Here is a 21,579-nt window from a genome sequence, read left to right on the forward strand (position 1 = left end):
TGGTTCCAAAGCGACTCTGGGACTCCAGAGTCTACAAAAAACAAAAGAACCGGGACACCAGGTATGTCAAAACTCCAGTCCTACCTGGTCAGCACCAATGTATATAAAAATATAGAAGAGGCCGGAGTTTGTATATCTCTTTAGTGTGAGATGTAAGGTAACACGGCTCACAATCAATAACATGTACTCCTATGTTTGCTCCAAAGTTAAGAACAGCACATTTATCTATTAGAACATGACAAAAATCAATTCTTATCCAGCAAATGTAATATACAAAATGTATTTAGTCTTTATAAAACTCGATAATGGAAGCATAAAAACTTGTAATTGAGCGTAATAGAACAAACACAAAAATATTGTAAGGAATAATACACCTGTATAATCAACACATATCTGGAATGAGCAAAAAATGCACACTAAATAATGAAAAAAGAACTACACACACCTCTAGGAAACACTCTCATACACTCACCATATGCTCTGTATAACCATACGAATCACTAAGGTGAAATATGACACAATAAATAAAAAATTAAAGATCAAAAAAAGAAGAAATTCAAAAGAAGAAATAAAAATAAAACATATTGACTGATAACAAAATAAGAACTTTGTGCTCCAAAGGAGCAACAATACTGCTAAATGCAAAAGTTTGCCAACTGTAAAAATCTAGTTGGTAACTGTCATCATTAAATCATGATTCCTAAATACGAACTCATAAACCCAACATCTTTCTTTCCATATCGATCTTAGTGTTCAGTTGGGTGGAAATTCATCGGGGGTAGAATGGCGTGAGAGTATTCAGGTGATAGCAGATCTACGCAAATGTGTCATGTACCTTGGATCTCAACTGCATACAATTCGTTAGTCTTGCGGGTGGTAAAGGAGGAATATAATTTTCATCCCGATAACTAGAAGTAGTCCCTTGAACACGATGTGTAACACAGAAATAGTGTTTGCAGTTACTGATAAACCGGGGTCTCAAGCATGGGCTGGTAATCCTTAATTAAGCATGTGTCCTTAAGTTGGCTGTGTATCAAAACACATCAACTCTGAGGAAACTGTGGTCCACGGAATTGCTGCAACCGTCAATGTTTCCCCTGCATAAACTGCATGCTGTTGTGGCCCCGTCAGAGCGATATTCCGCCAAACACTGTATTCGGTCTGCGCCGATCACTGGAAAAAAAGAAAAAAAAAACTACTTCAGATACTTCTTGGTAAAGAAGACGGGGGGGCTGGAGGCCAAATCTACAGCTGTGGCGTCTCGACAAGTACCTCAAGTCCTAAAAATTCAGGATGGTCACTTTGCAGCACGTGCTCGGACAACTGGAAGGAGGAGACTTCTTGACTTCTCCAGCATGGGGTCTGGCATGGATTCACATGCTCATGAATATTCCCCGTCATCAGGCTGGGAATCCTCGGTAAAGGAAAAAATCAGTTTTGTTTCTTATCTGTCTTTCTTAGTAGTAACCAATCACTGGTCTCTGGGTCATACTGCCCCCAGCCAATGACTGCCCTCTCCCTAAGCTCCGCCCTTGGCAGCCATCCTCAGATTTTTACCACACGCTCAAGTGTTGGGAGTCCTCGTGCTATAGCTCTCAAGCTTTTACTCCATTTTGCGCTTTTTCAAAGAGATTTATCTCATTTTTTGGTTTAATCGAGCCTCAAGCTCCACCGTTGCTACTTCCGTTGTTACTTCCGATCAACGGGACCCGTTTCGGATTTAACTACGCCCCTCGACGGTGAAGTTTTCGTTGAGTTACGCTTCTTGGAGGATTCCAGAAGTTTCTGAGGCCTACCTCGTGGACGAGAAGAACATGGCCCAGGAGAAGCGAAGCTCGACTCCCGGCAAGCTGTTCAGGATTTGCCCTGAATGCAACCTACAAAATGTGTTCGAGGAGGAGCATTCGAAATGCCTTTATTGCCTCCACGAGGACAAAACGCACATGGAGAAGGACTGTGCGTTTTGCATGAACATGTCGGATCGGACTATGAGGGATTGCCGGACCCGCCTTTCCAACTGGCTGGAAGGCAAGAGCCCAGCAGGTGAGAAGTAGTAGTCCGAGCGGTCTTCTAAGTCCTGTGAGGGCACCCCGGCGACGGGGGCCCAACAGAAGGCAAAGCACCGCGGGCACCGGGAGCACTGAACGGTCAGGCTCCTTGGCTGCCAGGCAGGGCGCACCTTCACCGACGCCATCAGCCGCGAGCCAACGCTCTGGCTCGGGGAAGAGAAAATCCGAGAACCTGGCTAAGCTTCTGGAGAGGCCCCGGTTGATCTCGAAGGAACCGGCCGAGGGGGAGCGAGGCGGTGTCCCTCCCCCTAAGATGAAGGCCTCAGGCACGCCCAAGGCGGCGAAGGCCTTGATCCACCCGGCTAAGGCCTCTATCGAGGGAGTCGCTACGGCCCTGGCAAAGCCTGTGGAGGCTATCCCAGTGGAGGCGACCTCAGGGCCCAGATTTTCTCTGCCTCCGCGGAGGGAATCCTCATTTTAAGCCCATCAAGAAGACCCCTGTGAAGACCCTGGTGGAAAAAGAGGGGGGCGGTGTCCGTTACGGACACAACCCCCGAGGAGGAGCTGGCCGAGAATTTGGAAGAGGCCCAGCCCAACGGGAGGAATCCCGAGGAGGGGGATGACGAGAGCGAGGGTGGCAACGACGAGGTTCCCGTGGAGGAGCAACCGTCGCTGCCGGCACGCCCATCGCAACCCGAGCCTCGGGACAACTCGGCGGCCATTTTGACGGCAATCCAAGCCTTATGCACAGAGATAAGGACGAGACTGCCCTGACCCCCGGCGGATGACCCAGCTTTACCGGGTCTGTCAGGAAGCCCTCCGAACAAGAGGAGGAGAATTCATCCAGTGCCCCTTCAGCCCTCGTCGCCTCCCCCGATCCCGAGGGACGACATGGGAACGGACACGGCCACGACGGGGACGGATGACGACGGTGGTGACGATGGGACTGGCCTCCCATCTCTGATTCCTCGGGTGTCCCCGCCCGACGAGATTGGTTCCTTCCACGCCATGATTGCCAGGGCATCCAAGCTTTTTCAGCTCTGCCCTGAGGAGAAGGAAGGCTTCCTCTACCAACGGCGCAAGGCCAAGAGGAAGACGGTCCTCGCGGTGCTGTTGCTGGATGATCTCTGGGACGAGGGACTTGCCCTCCTCAAGAACCCGTCCACGACACTTGCCAAGAGGGACTGGTACGAGAAGAAGTACCGGGTCCCCGACGCCGCCCGTTGTGCCTTACAGCACAGCCGACCCCGGTGTAACGCTCACCTGATTCCCGTAGAGGCGCCGGTCTTGACTGGGCGTATACCGTATCTTCAAAGGTGATGTGTAACACACGGCTGGCTCTTTGGGCTGGACCTCTGTGCACTGTATGTCTGACTTGAAGGGTAAGATGTCTGCAGATAGAAAATATGGGATTAAGGAACTGGGTTATTGAATGTCTCTCTCTTCTTCCCTTTCTCTTCTCCTGTAGAACCCCAAAGGTTATCGCTCTCACCTTAGGTAAGTGAATGCCGTGCTCTCCATCTGCCTCGGGGCAGGGTGCTGTAACCAGTTTCTTCACTGGATAAGGGGAGCAGGCCTCTTGACTTCAGAGGACTGCTGTCCGTCGTTTACTGCACGAACAGTAAGTTTCGAGTAATTCTAATGTCTTTAAAGTCTTTAGTAATGATGTTTCTTGTTTTGCAGGGTTCCGGCGATGGCGGATGACGGGCTGAAGTGAGTTGAAGATGGAGCCCGTGTGATGAATAGAAGCGCCTGGAAGCACGTAAGTAAGCGCTTGTTGCCTGCTTCACGATGCGCTCTAACTGTCTTTTTATTTTGCAGGTACAAGTTCGGAGCGGCTGCAGGGTGCCGGAATACCCACTGGGTTAGATGTGGAAAGGAGTAATGGCACGTGAGTATTAAAGTTCCCCAATGTCTTTAAACGCACCTTGTTTTGTCTTTCAGATGCGGGATGCAGCGCCGAAGGCCTCCGGAGTGTGCGAAGAGTTGGTAAGCTTTTGTCTTTCAGATGCCGGAATGCAGTGTGAAGACCTCCGGAGCGCACGAAGAGTAGGTAAGCCTTTGTCTTTCAGATGCCGGAATGCAGCGCGAGGCGTTGGTGACAGCCGATGGACCAGGTAAGTGAAGAGCTGTCACTGAAGCCCGTAATGCTAACCTGTTCTTTCTTGTCTTTATAGGTGTTGCTGAAGACTGGATTCAGGATGGTAAGCCTTTTTCCTTAGGCCCAGGATCAGATGCAGAAAACATGATGAGCGTTCTGCTGCAGAGGATGCAGAATAACGCAAAGCAAGATTCATCCATCGGGTGTGGTTTAAATAGCCTCCTGTAGTGCTTAGGTGTCTCCTTCCACAGCCACGCCTAGGTAAGAAAAGAGTTCCTGCTTTCCAGAAGAGTTCCAGTGTTCTGAATCTAGGGAGTGGCTCCTGCCCCACCCAACAGGAAAAGTAGTTCCAAACAGAAGAGGATCAGAGGCTCAACTGGCAGGCAAGTAAGCAGCATGGTCTGCTGCAGGTAAGTCCACCCAAGCATTATGAGCCCGGCGCTTCCAGCGCTGGGACTGGGCATATTTATGAGCCTGGTGCCACTGGCGCCAGGACTGGGTCCAAAAGGTCCCAATTGGGACTGGTTGGCACTCAGAACCTGGGTTATGGATCTGCTTCCAAGGGAGTTGGGAAAACCCTGACCTCTTGGAAGCAGAGATCATGACACCCGGATTCAGTCGTCTCAGCAGCGGCCAAGAAGAAAGCGGGGGGGGGGGGCATCGGCTTCATCCTCAACTTCCCCACCGGACGGTGATGCTAAGAAGCTGGACGCCGTGGGACGAGTCATCTTGTCGGCGGCGACGACGATTAAGGCGGCCAACGCCCTAGCGATTGTGGTCCGCTACGACAGGGAATTGTGGTACAAGATCACCCCCCTGTTGGACTTCCGGACGACAAGCGGGCAGAGGCCCTGGCGATCCTACAGGAGGGTGAGGTGGCCACGGACATTGCCGACACTAGTTTCTGCCAGTTGGGCAACAGCGTTTGCCCTCGACGGCAGGGGTGGCTCAAGGCGACGGATTTCCGCCAGGACGTGCAAGCCAAGGTTTTGGACCTGCCCTTCGACGGGAACAATCTGTTTGGAAAGACTGTAGATGAGTCGTTGCAGGCCATCAAGACTGACCCGGAGACGGCTCGGGCCTTGGGAGTTCTACAGCAACGGCAGCCGCCCTTTCGGAACTCCGGAGGCAAGCAAGGTGCCTCCAAAGGATTCGGTGGCGGTTCCTCGACCTACCATCAGGCGGCCCGCTCCTCTTCGCAAGAAGCCTACAGGTGACGAGGCAAGTCAGGTGGATCTCGCTGTCGTCACCAGGGAGGCCAAGGCGGCAAGGCTGATTCCAAGCAAGACTGAACCGGCCGCCGCGTCGGGCCCCCACCGAAGCACCCCGGTAGGAGGCCGGCTGACAAAGTTCGTCAGCGTGTGGGAGTCCATCCACACCGACCGTTGGGTGCTCGATGCCCTGGCCCACGGGCACACTCTGGAATTTCTAAAGAAGTGCCCCCGAATTCCGCCCATGGCCAGGAAGGAAAACCACATCCCTCAACTGCTGTTAGAGGTAAGGGCGATGCTCAAGAAAGGAGCCATCAAGCTCGTTCCAAAGAGGCTCCGGGGTATACTCCAGATACTTCCTTGTCAGAAAGAAGACAGGAGGTTGGCGTCCCATCCTGGACTTGGGTCGGCTAAACAAATACATCAAGGCACAGACGTTCCGGATGGTCACACTCCATCACGTGCTGGGACAGCTGGAGGAAGGCGACTTCCTATCGTCGTTGGATCTGGAGGATGCGTACTTTCACATCCCCATCTTAAAAGGACACCGAAAGTTTCTCAGGTTCGTAGTCCAAGGGCGGCACTACCAGTTCAAGGCCCTCCCATTCAGATTGAAGTCGCACCCAGGGTGTTCACCAAGTGCCTAGCACCAGTGGCGGCACGGCTGCGCCTGCAGGGGATCCACGTCTACCCCTACCTGGGCAACTGGCTCATCCGAGTAGGGACAAGGGAATTCGCCGTCGAACACACTAAGAAAGACAGCTCAGAAACGAAACTGGTACTGATTTTTTCTTTACGGAGGATTCCCAGCCTGACAACGGGGAATATTCATGAGCATGTGAATCCATGGCAGACTCATGCTGGAGAACAACAGTTACAGGTAAGTAATTTGTTCCATTGCTGGATCTGGAAGACGCATGCTTCCACATCTCCATTCTTGAGAAGCATTGGAAGTTCCTGCGCTTCGTAGTACAGGGAAGGCACTACTATTCCAAGGCCCTCCCCTTTGGGCTGAAGTTGGCGCCAAGGGTGTTTACGAAGTGCCTGGCACCAGTGGCAGCCCGTCTGCGTCTACTGGGGATAAGGTGTACCTGTATCTTGACGACTAGCTCATCCTGGCCCAGGTCATGTGAAGTGGCTTTCAAACACATGGAGCGGACCGTCCGGCTGCTGACAGATCTGGGGTTCGGCGTCAACTATCCACAATAAAGTCGCTGCTCAGCATGATGTTGTCGTGCATCTACCTCTTCCTCAAGTGGTGCAGACCCCAGATCGATCTGTTTGTGATCGAACTCCAAATGCCAGAAATTCGCCAGCAGGATCCACCAGCCGAGGAGCATGGGGTGACGCATTCTCCTTCCCGTGGGTAGGCTATACACGTTGCCTCTCCTGCTGCGAGTCATCAATTAACTCAAACGATGCCGATGCAAGATGATCCTAGTCGTCCGGCGTGGCTGAGGCAGATTTGGTACCCAGACCTTCTCAGATTGTCAACGTCGCCTCCGGTCAAGCTGCCAGTGGTTGCGGATCTGCTCGCTAGAGGAGGAGGCGCAATCCTGCATCACAACCCAGGATCACTGAACCGGAGGGCTTGGCTACTGCAGCCTTAGAGTTCGGAGGGTACGAGTTGCCGGCAGACTGCATGGGGTTCCTTGCCAGGGCGTCATCAACTCTTAAGTGCTATGGCCACAAGTGGAAGTGTTACGCCACGTGGTGCCGGGCGCAGAAGATCGACCCTCTGAGGGCCACGGCCCCGCAGATTCTTCTGTACTTGTCCTTGGTCAAGACAGGGTTGGCACACGCCTCTATCAAGGTGCATCTGGGTTCTGTCTCCTGCTACACCACATCGCCAGGGCGATCTTCTCTTTGGTCCCACCGTCTCGTCAAGGAGTTCCTCAAAGGACTGTTTCGGTCATTCCTGCTGGTGAAGGCGCCTGCCCCGGCGTGGGAACTCAGTGTGGTACTGATGAGGCTCATGGGGGACCCCCTTCGAGCCTATGCATGAGGCCCCTCAAGATTCTCTCATGGAAAACTGCTTTCATCGTGGCCATCACCTCTGCCAGGAGGGTAGGCGAGATCCAGACCCAGTAGGGAGAGAGGGGCAGGGTTCTTCATTCTGACCTCTTTAGAGAATGTGTACTCAGTGATCCCCTTTCTTATTTTTTCGCCCATCTGCCCTTTTAAATTACAATGGACAAAACCCCTCCTGCCACTGAGAATTCCTTTGCAGCAAGTTTCCAATCACTGTCTTCCGAGGGATCATGCCGAAAAGGATTGTAAATCCTGTAAACTTTAACGGCCTAAGATCCCAAAGGACCGGGGGACCAAACGCTGGGCTGCTCAGGCCATGCAGGCTGAGGCCTCCATCGACATGATGAAGACTCCAGCGAGGGCAGTGTCTGGGGCATGAGTGATGCTGAGGGCGCTTCGCCGGAACCCCCGGTGCGGGCCCCTAACTCCAAGAAGACGTACTCCACGGCCGACTCTCGACAGTAACGTCTAGCATCGCGGCCCATGTGTTGTCCAGGGATAAAGCCTCAGGTTCTTCACTGTCCTCTGGGCCATCGCGCATGCTTTCGCCTCACAACAGTTCCCCCAAAGCGGAAAGAGAAAGTCAGTTCGGGCACTGCACATAAAAAGACCCTCCTTTCGCACGCCGAAAAACAGACTGTGAAAGGCGTTTTGGCGTCCCCCAAGTAAATGCAGAAAATGCAAGAATTAATTAAGAAATATGCCAGTGCTTCTCTGCTTACGGCGAGGCCGCCAAAAATTCCAATCTTCGAACCCTTTAGCCCCAAAAGACACCCAGACAGGGTTTTCTATCCCCTTGGACACACTCTCAGGGGCTGTGTGCCACATGGATGTCCCTCCCTCCCAGGCCACCCCTGTCATGTCATGTTTGCCGCCCTCATGTGAATATACACCTGAACAATTCAATTAGATTATAAGTGGAATGTCTTGTTTCGTAGACTTAATGGACAGACATCCTGACCAATTTACAATTCTTAAAGATGCCTCACAGCAAGGGGCCTCAGCACTGCCACCCCCTGCCAAAATGTCTCGTCTTGTGCCACAGTTTAGCACCTATGCTCTAGGCACTCCGGCCTCAACAATCCAAGACACTTCTCAAACATACCATGACCCCTCTCAGACCTTGTATAATGATGAGCGAGCAGATCCAGGATCTCAGGGGGGCCGCTATGGCCAAGACCAGTTTTATGATGACAATGACATTTACGTTATTCAGGCGCCAGACCACCCGGACCAGCCGGTAGCAGATTTGCCTATTGACAGTCAACTCCAGTACAATTAACTGTTACTAAAGGCGGCACAGCATTTTAATACCGACACTCGGGAGACATAGGTCGACAAGGACTTCGTGGAAGATATTCTGGGGACAAAAGGTCGGCCACCCAGTTTATACCAATCCTGCAGTCTGACCAGAGACGTATCCAAACATCCCTACTGGTGTCTAGTCTCATGAGGTCAGTCAACCCTAGAATAGAGAAGCTATTCAGGCCCCTGCCCACAGACCCCCTGTATATCAGAGGTCAACTCAAGCCAGATTCCCTAGTGGTCACCACCACTAGGAAAAGGGTGGGCCGTTCCCTGACGTCGGTAGAATCCCCGCCAGACAAGGAGAGCAAAAAGATTAATACTTTCGGGAAAAAGGTCACCTCTTCTGCAGCATACCAAACCAGAATCACTAACAACACTACATTGTTAGCTAGTTACGGTGCCACAAATGAGATGATCTTGATCGCCAAATAGAAGACGTACCAGAATCAGTATTACTGAAGACTATCTTAGAAGTCAAACAGATCTCAAACTGCATCCTAAAGAATAATCTTGATGCGGCAGATAATGCAGGATGCATCATAGCGGAAGGAAAGCTAATCAAGCGCGACGGTCAGGGTTCAAACTAGAGACTTAAGCAACCCTCTTAAACATGCCAGTGGACCTAATATGTCAAACCCCAAATCTTTCGTATGACCACGATAGACGAGGTGATTCCACTCCTAAAACAGGGACACTACATGGTGAACGTGGCACATGAAAGATGCATACTTTAATATTTCAATGCACTTTGCACACAGAAAATATCTGTGTTTCAAGATGGCGGGAGTAAACTACCAGTTCAAAGTACTCCCATTCGGCATTGCCTCGGCACCAAGAGTATTCACAAAGGTGCTTGCAGTAGTGGCAGCACACCTGCACAGAAAATCCATCCCAGTATACTCTTATTTGGACGACTGGCTAATCACTGGGGAAACTCCTCAAGTTTGCAAATTAAGTACGCTAAAGACAATAAACCTTCTCTTCAATCTTGGTTTCTCCATAAACGAGAAGAAATCAAGTCTAGACCCCAGCCAAATTAAACAATTTCTGGGGGCTATCCTAAATACAATAGAGGAGATGGATTCCCCCTTCAACAAGAGAGTACAGAACATGATGTTGCAGCTACCTCACTAGAAGGTCGGTCGCCAGATAACTGTACGCAAAGCAATGCGCTTGCTTGGGATGATGGCTTCATGCATTCACATAGTTCCACGCGCACGCCTGCATTCTATGCAGGAATGGTTAGCGAAACAGTGGTCTCGGGCAAGCGGACAGTGGGACGATCTCGTGGTTGTTTGACTAACCCTGGTTCAGGCTCTTTGCTGGTGGTCCAAGGGCAACCTGTTGAAAGGAAAACCTTTTTGCGCTCCACCAGCACAAGTGATCCTAACTACAGACGCCGGATGGGGGGCTCACTTCCTCCACCACACAGTCTACGGCCAGTGGACACACGCTACTGTCCAAAGACATATCAACCTTCTAGAACTCTTGGCAGTCCTCAAGGCTCTTCAGGCCTTTCCGCAACATATCAAGGGTCAAATGGTCAAGGTCCTCACAGACAGCACCACTCCCATGTTCTATTTGAACCAGCAAGGCGGCACACACTCTCGAAGTCTGTCCAAGTTCTCCCAAAAAATATGGAACTGGGCACTCAAACTGAACATGTTCCTAACATCTCAACATGTTCCAGGGGAACTCAATTCTCTGGCAGACACTCTAAGCAGAAACCCTCTGCCAGAAGAACAAAAGTGGCAACTCAACAGAGATATCCTACACAGAATATTCTCACTATGGGGTCACCCGCCAATAGACTTGTTCGCCACAAACCAACCTAAATACACAATGCTCAGGCTTCACTTCCAGGTTTCCCCAACCAAGTTTCAAGGGGAACGCTCTGTGGATGAACTGGTCAGGGAAATTTGCTTACGCTTCCCCTCCACACCCCTGACACCACTCTTGAGCAAGATAGTACACAAGATGCAACAGAAACAAGTAACTCTGATCCTGGTTGCTTCTATGTGGGTGACACAGCATTGGTTTCCACATCTGCTCAAGCTGGTGATGACCCAATTATCAAGCTCCCGTGCCCATACAAAATGTTGACACAACACAACGGCGCATCCCTCCGCCCATGCCCACAATCAATGAACTTGGCAGCTTGGCTCCTGAAGTCAATGAGTTTGGCCACTTTACTCTTCCACAAAGGTGTATGGATATCCTTAAAGAGGCACGGCATCCCAACACCAGGCTCTGCTATTTTAATAAGTGGAAGAGATTTGTGATATGGTGCACATTGCAATCACTAAACCCAATAGAATGTTCTCCAGCTAACATTCTACACTACATGCTTTACCTACTAGACTCCGGCATGCTATTTAATTCCATAAAGGTGCACCTGTCGGCATAGACCACCTCACAGAAAAAAGTGTCCTGGTGGAAAGTCCCTGCCATTAAGGCATTCATGGAAGGAGTAAAGGGGCTATACCCCCAAATTTCCAACCCTCCTCCGGGTTGGGATCCCAATGTTGTGCTCTCCAAGCTCATGGGTCCACCCTTTGAGCCTATGTACCAGGCCAGCGTAAAACATCTTACTTACAAGACTGCATTCTTAGTAGCTATCTCCTCCATAAGATGAGTCAGTGAGCTACAGGCTTTTTCCGTACAAGACCCTTTTTTCATTCTACACAAGGACAAGGTTATCCTCCGAACACATCCTAGGTTCTCACCTAAGTTAATTTCCAATTTCCATGTAAACCAATCCATAGAACTTCCTACGTTCTTTCAAAATCCATCAAACTCAGCAGAAAGAAGCCGCAATACACTTGATGTACGGAAGGCAGTCTTGTACTACGTGAACAAAACAAAACCTCTACGGAAAACGGACCCACTCTTTGTTTCCATATCACCTAGAGTGGAGGGTGATCACGTATCAAAGAACACCATCTCCAGATGCGTGGTCAAGTGCATACAACTTTGCTATTCCCAATCCAAGAAAGTCTTACCCTGCACCCCTAGGGCACACACTACCAAAGATACAGCTGCTACCTTAGCTTTCATTGCAAACGTCCCGCTACACGCTATCTGCAAGGCTGCCACATGGAGTTCCATCCATAAGTTCACACAGCATTGACACACACTCTAAAGTATATTCACAGGTGGGACAAGCAGTCCTAAACATTTCTTTGCTGCTGTACCTTCTAACTTCCCACCCATGTGATCTAAGCAGATCCACAAGCTCCAGAAGGGCTAGAGTACCCACCGTAATCCTATTTGTGGTGGTTGTATCTACTTAGATTCCATGCGCCCACCTTTCCTCCCCTACTGGAGTAGAAGGCGCATAGATGTTTTCTGGGTAATCACTGTTTCTGCTTTATCACATCTGTGCTTGCGCTACACTTAATGCAACCTCATGTCAGAAACAGACAATTTGAGGGACCTCAACTTGTGAATGACCATGGGTACAATACACGTCACACTAGGAATAGTATTTCTAAACGCGCCCTGTTGACGTCCATTTTAGAGTTTCAAAAACAAATCTGTTAATACTCTGCGACCTCCTGTAGATGTCGGACTATGCAGAGCATGTGAATCTAAGCAGATACAAGCACCAGAAATACAATTACTGTGAGTAATGTATCCCATTTGGTTATAGTAGGAAAATCCATTTAGCTGAGTCTCACACTCATAGTCGCTGGAAATTCACCTCTAGTTCTGCGCCACAACAGCAAGGCTTTGTGGGTATGCAAATTAGCCCAAATGCAAACCCTTTCTCCAGGAAATTCTTTGTCTAAGAGGGCAGTGCTATTTTATACATAGCTTAATCAACCTAAGACAGACATTTTACAAGGCTGTAAGGACAACTACATGCCTTGTTAAAGATATTTTCAAATATATACATCTATGTATTTGTTTTGCAAAAGGGTAACCAACAAAAACTACCAACAAAAGAAAACGTTAAGATGACAACATGGAAATATATTATCAATACATTTAAAAAAACGATTATTTAAATGCAATACGCTAACCTTAACTCACCCTATTTTGTAATATTTAGCTTGGGTTGTAATATTTTTTACAGTAAAGCTGTTACTGTTTGATTAAAAATGTGAAATCATTATTGCTTTATGATAATGTGTGTTACATGTGGGCTACTTTGCAACTACATACATTTTATGCTATTTAGTATTTTTTTGTAGAAAATGGATGCTTGTATTTGTGTTTATGTAAAGAATGAGGATTATAATTTAAATGTTACTAAGTATGTAAATTGTATAAATTGTGTGTATATATTTGTTGAAATAAATGTTACTAAATAGTTTATCATATTGTAATTTGTTTAGTGTTTCATGTTTATATGTACTCTGTTGTGTTATACGTTGTGTACTGTTACTAAATTCTATATTTGTAATTTTAAAATTCAATTTGTTTTATAATGTAAAATATAAAATTGAAATATTTATGTATGTTTTTATTTAGCTGTTAGTAACTTTTACATGTATTTGTATTTATTTTATTTGTAAAGTGCTCCTGGCCTTGGGGCAGCTGGGCGCATATGTATCCAGTTACACAGCATAAGAGAAACATTTTACACCAAGTTACAATGTTAAATGTGGACAAAGAATAGCATAATAGGTTACATATGCAAAGTAAAGAGACAAGAGTAAAAAACAGTATGCTCATTCAATAAAGTATTTAACAGACGTAATAACACGGAGTATGGTGAAAATTTGCTTCAGAAGTCTCTCTAAGGACGTTAGACAGTCGCTGAGTCCAGGTCCTGAAGCCAGCGTTTCGTATTACACTTGAATAAATGGAAAGAAGGTACTGATCTGAGGGAGGCATGGAGCATGTTCCATAACTTAGACGCAAGGACTGGGAATCTAGCTCCCCCCGAGTTATGCAGTTTTTAAAGTTTGTAAAGTATTTGTGCTGACTATTTTTAAATAGAAGTGTTGTACATGAATTATGTTTTTAATTATGGAGTACTTTTGTATTATAAAATGCTATAGGCTAATGGATTGATGTATTAACTGTATACATTTAGTTTCGTTTTTTAATAGATTTACTTTATAAAAAGATGTGTATGTGTACAACATTATTATATCATAATACTTGATGTGTTATGTTCATGGGTGAGTTAAGGTTCCCATGATATTTGATTTAAATGATAAATGTATTAATGCATTGATAATATATTTTTATGTTGGTTTAACATTGATTTCTTTTGTTTTTGTTGGTTGGTTTTGTTGGTTTAACCTTAAATATTTTGTAAATTTGTTTTCAATTGTTTTTAAGGTTTTGCAGTTGTTTGTAAAATGTTTTATACTATTTAAGTAACATTATGTTATAATGTATTGAATTGAAATACGACTGTTGTAATCATGATATTTTGATGTAGTTGTGTAAAAGTTTAATTATGTGTTTGTAAAATTTTGAATATTTTTGTGGCGGTTTCCTCATAAACCCTTAAAGCCATCCCTTATCCATTACATAATAATTTTTGAAAGCGAGTCCAATTGAAAATACCAAATCTGAAATGAGAAAAATTCCAATTTCACTTGCATTTTGAAAAATACCAATTAACCGCTTACATGCCAAGGGCATGTATCTTCGTCCTGAATTCCCATAAGGAATCCTTGTAGGCTTGCCCACTCCCTCCATCAAGTGTTACTTTAAGTTATAATATGACTACTTGTATGTACTTGTTGAATTCTTTCAGGGTATCATTACAAAAATCCCCATAAATTAAGAAAGTATGCAGAAGTAGACTACCGTGATTAATATTCAAATATTTGTTGTGAACTTGTATGTAAAATGTTTTGAAGTACTATTTAATTTTCACAATTATTTGTTAAAATGTATTTGAAATTATTTTTTTATTAAATTGTTTTGTATGTAGTTTAAAAAAAATGTTTGACAGCTTCTGCATCACCCCTTAAAGCCATCCCTCACCTCCAATTTTAATAAACTTTGAAAAAGAGTCCAATTGGAAATACCAAATTCGAAATTAAAAACATTCCACTTAGTTTATTTATGTATAGTAGTTTTTTTAATAACCATTAAAGGTTCTTCCAAGTTATAATATGAATACTTTTTTGTACTTCCATTTTTTCCTGGGTTTCATTATAAACATCGCCAGAAATTGAGGAGGTACATAAAAGTAATCTTGCATGTTAATATTTAAAAAGTAAATTTGTATCTTTTATTTTGTTTTATTTATGTTGGTAGTTTTAATTTATTTTAGTAAACACTTTAGTTAATATTTTGTGTTGCATGAAGCAACATCTTAAATTGTTTTATGCATTTTTAATATTAATGGATTGATTCTTTTAAAATATGTATAAAATATATTTGTTTTTGTACTCTTGTGGCAGGATTCATAAAGTACAATGTTATTTAAATGAAAAATATACACATTTTATTGCAATAGAATGTATTATCATACTCCTATTTTATTGTAATACATTGATTATTAAATAGCAACGACCCACATTTATAAAGACACACTAAAATACACATTTACATTTCAAATAATTAATAATTTGTATATGTATACTATTTTATAAAAATCATTTGTTTTAATAAATATGTACTTTTTAAAAGTATGATTTATTTGATGATACTTTAATTTTTGCAGACATTTAGCTGCATTATTTTCTTCTAGTGCAGTTATTATTCCACATTTTAAGCAGCCTAAAAATGAATAAGCATACACTGGGTCAGTATTTGGTAAATTTGAAAGTGACACAGAATTGCCAACTCGTTATATTTTAGGAACTTTTGCAGGTGCAGGTACCGGTTAATTTCCTTTTTCTACGGTCTCTGCGTTTTCTTAGTTTTTTTAGTTGTATTCGTTTTTTATTCGTTTGTTTGGTAGTTTGCTTTTTATAAAACTTTTTAAAATATATCTGCTCATGTTTATTTTGCATGTGTGCGAACATAGCTGAATTTAAAAAAATTATATTGTTTTAGGGATACCCTTTTTAATTTTGATTTGCAGATGTTGCAAATTACTTGTTACATTTGTGCCCGTTATCAGTTTAGTAGTTGGTTAAAGGTAGTCCCACTCTTAATTTGCAAAATGGAATTGTTCCAGTGGTAGCTATATTTTTGCGAAGTTGCTTTTTATTTTTGCTAGTAACGGCGCTTGCCATGCTTTTACTACTGTCAGTACTACAGATATTTAGTTGTGACGTTTGTTCAGTTGCTGAACCTTTTGATATATAAGTTAAAGAAGTAGTAGTAATAGGTAAATTATCTTTTTTGTTTTGTGGGCGACACCGGTTTTACTTCTGGGTGCTTTGAAACAGTATTTTCTTATTGTATAAGCGCCTAACAAGCAAACAATAAAATAATTACATCTTTTTAAGTACTAGGACTTGAAAGTGAAGACCTTTTTAAGTAGCTTTTTTGCGGATGTTATAGGAGACTGTTAAAGGCTATATTGGGGTGGGGGTGGAGAATTGAATATGGGAATTTTTTCAGATGACATACTGATGCAACTTGCTACCTGCCATTTGTCCATCTCTGGGGCATTGTAAACTAAAGATACAGGCCATTTCAGGCTTTGAAGCTAATAGCTAGAAGTCAACTCCCTTCCCATGTGCAATAGAGAAGGGGGAAGATTTAGAAGACTGCAGGATCCTCGCTCTTGAAATTAAGCAAACCGGTCTTAAATATCTGGGGTACAGCTATAAAAAAAACTATAGACAGCCTATATGAGGCAAACTATGCCCTATAATTAAATTATATGAAGAGATGAATGGGTGGACTAAGCTTGCCCTTTCCTGGATTCAGAAACTTAACACCATAAAGATGAATCTACTTCCATGGATATTCTTTTTGTTCCAAATGCTACCAGTAAAATTGTGTGGACTGATATTGTTTGCTCTGAGATCCAAGATAATGGGTTTTGTGGCAGGGGAGAAGGCAGAGAGTTGCCTAGCAAACTTTGATACTTCCAAAAAGAGGAAGGGGGACTTTGGATGTAGAGAGATATAGGAGTGTCAAAACTGAGGGCGCTAGTGACACATTTGAGAAAAAATAAGGCAAAGCAATGGGTATTTTAGGGAAATCAATGGTTAGCCCCAGTGAAAGTAGAACAGCCATGGGTTTCTGAGAGCAGGATTCTAAAAAGAATTTAAAACCACTGGATTTTGGGAACAGTAGGAGTCCTCTGGAAATGGGCCATGGATAAAAGTAACCTTTCATCCTCGTTTCTCCCTCCTTTATCACGTGGGCCCCTCCCACCAGGGACGATATTGTTGCAGAGCCACAGAAGTTTCAGAGATGCTTTGAACACTGGGTGGAGAAAGTTGGTCAACTGTGAAGAGGGGGGTGCTTCATCTCGCTCTAGGGATTAGTGGGTGTTAACTATTGGGCGGTTGTCATTATTTATGTCTTGCCGTTGAAGGGCATCCACACGGCCCCTTAATGGGCAAAATATGTAGGTAGGCAACGGACACTCTTCAAGAAAGTTTGCATACAAAGAAAAACTCAACTGCCTAATAACTCAGTTACACTGTAATTTTGCATTAGCGAAGTCTGAAGCAGCAATGGAGACAGGAAGAAGGTGGGAAGAGGCCTTTAGGTCAGTATTCCCTGACTACCTGTCATCAATAATATACACAAAAGCCTCTAAGACCTTAGTGTCCAGCCAGTAGAAAATGCATTGGGACCAATTTTCTGCATAGATGGCAATACAATACCATGACACTATTGAAGATGTTTACCTCGGTTAGCCTGCTTTGCTGAAGGAAATGTGGGGAAAAGCAACCTGGTGGCAATGTGCAAATATCCAGACATACTGGAAGGAAGTGCTGGGGTGGATCTAAGACCCGTAGGGCTATTCCATGGACATGAAGCCTATGTTATTCCTTTTCGGCCTGTAGATAAATGAGAGAAGGAAGGGTCTACCAAATATGGCTCTCTTCTAGTAGTGGCGAGGGCATGCTTGCCGATCAATGGAAAATAGCATTCTACCTGCAGAGAAAGGCTTGGCCCTCAAAGCTTGAGGTATTTATGAGATTTAAAAAAATTACAACCATGCTTGTTACTTGGATGCTACCATTGAAATTGCGTGGATTTCTTTTGTGCATATATATTGAGAGACAAAACCCATGGTGACGTAGTGAGATAAGGTTAATCAATTGTTTTTGCTCGTGTAATGGAGAGGGATGGGAGAGACGCAGATTGATTTCAATGTTTGAATCGTATAGCTTTAAAAAAATTCAAAATAGTTGCATTAGCAGGGGTACTTCAGGAGAAGTCCATCTGGGAACCAAAAATAGGTCAGGGATCCAACAATTAAATGGGAGAATAAGCTGAGAAAATATAGGTGACCTAAAATATGACCCTAGAAACCCCAAAGGAATACATTTCGTAGCAGGCGCCAAGGAGAGCAGTAAAGGGGAAGAGTGTAACATTTCAGGGAGACAAAAATGCATACAAATAAAATGCATCACACAGACACATCACATGGAGCAAGCACAACGTGAGCGAGGCCCACAAAAGTGAGTACATAAGCACTTTCTTCCTTAGAGTCCCAATTTCTACATCAGAAACTTGGATGACTGTATATACTTGAGCTAAATTAGATGCACAGATAGGTCAGAGACACAGTTCCATCTGCTAGGGTAAATCTTCTGGGTCTTTTAAAATGTTCAATAGCTCACTGGGAAAAACCTATTATACAATCCTCAAAGATGATACTTGCATTTTCGTGCCCTCTGCTGGAAACAGATAGATTGCTTCCTTATTAAGTGTGAACTCTCTTTTGCTGCTATACCTAGATGCCTCAATTCTCAGGATGTTACTTTGCAGCAAGTAAAGGCCTTAACTGAGGTTTTCAAGATGAGTGAAAGGATACGTCCCTGGCCACTGCTTCGTGCCTGCCTAAAGCCCACTTAGAGGTCCTGCCTTCTGAAGAGCATAGTGACTCTGTCATTAATTCTTTGCTTGCGAGGTCACCCCCGCCTCCTGCAGAGCAGGCTGCATTAGTGTTTATTGGACAGTCCAATTCTTAGAAACACGTCTGAAGTTGACCACCAGTGCTTCATTTACTTCTCTAGTGGTAAGTTTAGAATAGAGCCAAGCTCTTTTGGTACTGGTACTGTACTGCCCAGTGATGCTGGACACTGCTCTTGCTCAGTATTTCTTCATGAGCAATTTGAGACTGATGTGAAGCAGCACTTGATAGCCGTTCATCACATTAATATGCCTGGATCAAATCGTTCACTCCTTTTGCATAGTGAAAAGCCATGAAGCCAGTTTGGTATTGTTTAGCCTGCTAAGGAGACTATGGTATTGACCCTTTCAGCTAGATTCCAGCCTCTGTCATTCCTCATTACCATGACCCCCTGGCATTAACCTTTGGCACTAGAGCTAGGTTAGTTCCCCTTTCTTACATGGCCCTAAGACATTTGAAACAATTTATCTTGTGATTGTCTTTTGTTTCCCTTTTTCCTTCATCTATTGGCTTTTTTGATATACCTCTTGCAGTGCAATTCCCATTATACAAGGTCACCTTTAGTGCGTATTTAGCCTGTGTTACTGTATGCTTTTTCTTTACACTGTCATTCTAATAGTGTGTTCAGTGATTGTTTTTTGTAAAGGTTATTTTTATAGTCTTGCTCGTACATTGCCATTATTTTGTTACTTACAGCACTGTTGGGAAGCTTCCGCTTCCAATCTACTTCTCTAGCGTGTGATCATGCCTTAGACCCATGCTACCAATCGAGGCGATTGAAGGTAAACTATTAATTGTATACCCTTTGTCCCTTTCACGGAAACACCATTGTGCCGAATTGTGGTACGCAGTTGGGCATGGTACATAGAAGCCTTCTGCTCATCTTTTTACATTTTTTTACTACTTCTGGCCTGCATCTTATTCATTCAGAGGTCACATCTTTGTGAAATGTATTGAATCAGAGACTACAGTGACAGTTTGCTCTCATTTTCTCCTGTCTTCCACTCCTTCCCATTGTTTTTCGGCATGAGCTTGCTTTTTTAGTCAATGCGTATGGATATTAGCACCTGTAGGGGACGTGCCAGTCAATCTGGTGCCCAGGAACTTTGGCCAAATCCACCAGTAACTATCTGCATTACATCCTTGCCTCCTGAGCCTCTTATCCTGGACGCTTTTCATTTTGTACTTTTTACTCCACCTGTGCCCCATGCATTCTTTTTGCACTCATGAGAAATTGTGCATCCATGACCCCGTCTCCTCGTTCTCACTCCCGTCTGCCCTCTAGTTCCAGCCTCCAGCTTGTTCAGTCTGCTCTCGCCAAGACCAGTGGAAACAGTAAATTGCCTTGCTTCCTTTAAGGTTTCCTCTACTGGCTGCTTGTCTCCAATTTTTTAATGTATGTGAATAGCCTGCACAAATGACTTGCCACCCTGGAGGATGTCCCAGTGTGCTTAGGTTGAGCTTTGTGTTCAGGGGTGGAAATAGTTGGTAACGAAGCGCAGGCTGGTGCCCCATTGATAACAATAGAGGCCTGTGAATGGAGGAACTAACTATAATAAGGAAGAACCTAGGATGAGAATTTGATTTACTCGTAATCCTAGTTTTCCATCATGCATATCTTCTAAGAATTAATTACAAAACAGGAAAGATAACTACCTAAAGCCGACATCTTTGTCCTGTTCTCTCATAGGAATATGAACCAACCTCCCAAATGCCACTACACTGCACGATGGGTTTCTAGATTAGCCTGGCTGCCTAAGTGATGGGCCTGTTTTTTATTTTAAACTTTCTTTGAATGTCGGTTTCCTTTTACTGTTTTTTCTTATTTGAATACATCGTTACATGACTAATGAAAAGCAGCAAAATGTGCTTTTTTGGAGATCTTCTTTTTTACACAAAAAGAATTCCAGATAGGCAAGAGATTGTTTTGAATTTGGAAACATGATTTTATATTTATAAATTCTCAGATATCCTCAGCCCCACCCTGTAGAAAGCTCTGTTAATGGATAATACATTTATAGATAATACCCACGGTAGGGAACTAAGTGACTATTCCATACATGAGTTAAACCAGACTCTGTGCTCTTACTTGCCCTATTGGTTCTGGTTCTTACAGACCAATGTTTTGCAGCATCACAAGTCCTGTGCCCTTGTCAGTGCTCTTCTTTTCTCTCTACCACCCAACCCTTCACCTCGCCTTTTCTTGTACCATTGTAACATGCCACCCCAGAATGCTCTGTGTTTTAAGTGACCACTAGACCACCACCTTCTTCAAGATAATTAGCCTTCATCTACTCGCTATACATTTTCCCAAAAAGCAGTTTCATTCCCTCTGTCTGACAAATACATTCCTTTTAATGATCAGTCTCTTTGCGTCCCCATGCTTTTCTAGCCTCACAACCCCTGCTTTACAAAGACAACCTTTGCCTCCAACCCCAGTTTTGTTAAAATCTTTCTTCTTTCAAATCTGAGGTCTCTCCTACTTTCTCACCAGTTTAACTCTGTTTCAAATTCACTAGCTTCTAAGTGCAATGTACCTTATCCATTGTAATCCCAGCTCCATCAGATCCAGCTCCTCTGCTGTTCTTACCTTGTCTATGCCAGGTGCCTCTTTAGGTCTTAAGAATCACATGCTTTTACAGTTTGGTTAGCTGGCTGTTATTCAAACAAGTTGGAAAATGATATCTGAAACCCTGTGTCCCTATAGCCTTTTTTATCCTCTCTCCCTATGTTTCAGGCTTCGGGTAAGACCCTGAATCTGAATGATGAAAGCCAGCACGGCTTGCTCATGCAGCTACTCAAACTCACACACAATTGCCTCAACTTCGACTTCATTGGAACCTCAACGGATGAGTCTTCGGATGACCTGTGCACAGTGCAGATCCCCACTAGCTGGAGATCAGGTAACAATTCTGGAATCTACCACTTTCTGGCTACAGCATTCTAAAGAGC

The 21,579-nt window shown here is 44.5% G+C and overlaps 1 protein-coding gene across 4 annotated transcripts in view; it reads left to right on the plus strand.

Annotated features, from left to right (window-relative positions):
* XPO7 (exportin 7) overlaps window positions 1-21,579 on the plus strand; it is a 1,985,528-nt gene that overhangs the window by 583,948 nt on the left and 1,380,001 nt on the right. For all 4 annotated transcript variants that reach the window (XM_069617724.1, XM_069617725.1, XM_069617726.1 and 1 more), the window contains one exon: window positions 21,365-21,530. In XM_069617724.1, coding sequence (XP_069473825.1) covers window positions 21,365-21,530 — 166 coding nt within the window. The remainder of the gene's footprint in view (window positions 1-21,364; window positions 21,531-21,579) is intronic.

Source organism: Ambystoma mexicanum, chromosome 10 (assembly GCF_040938575.1).
Source record: "Ambystoma mexicanum isolate Mex_15411 chromosome 10, UKY_AmexF1_1, whole genome shotgun sequence".
In the NCBI taxonomy this organism is placed as follows: Eukaryota; Metazoa; Chordata; class Amphibia; order Caudata; family Ambystomatidae; genus Ambystoma; species Ambystoma mexicanum.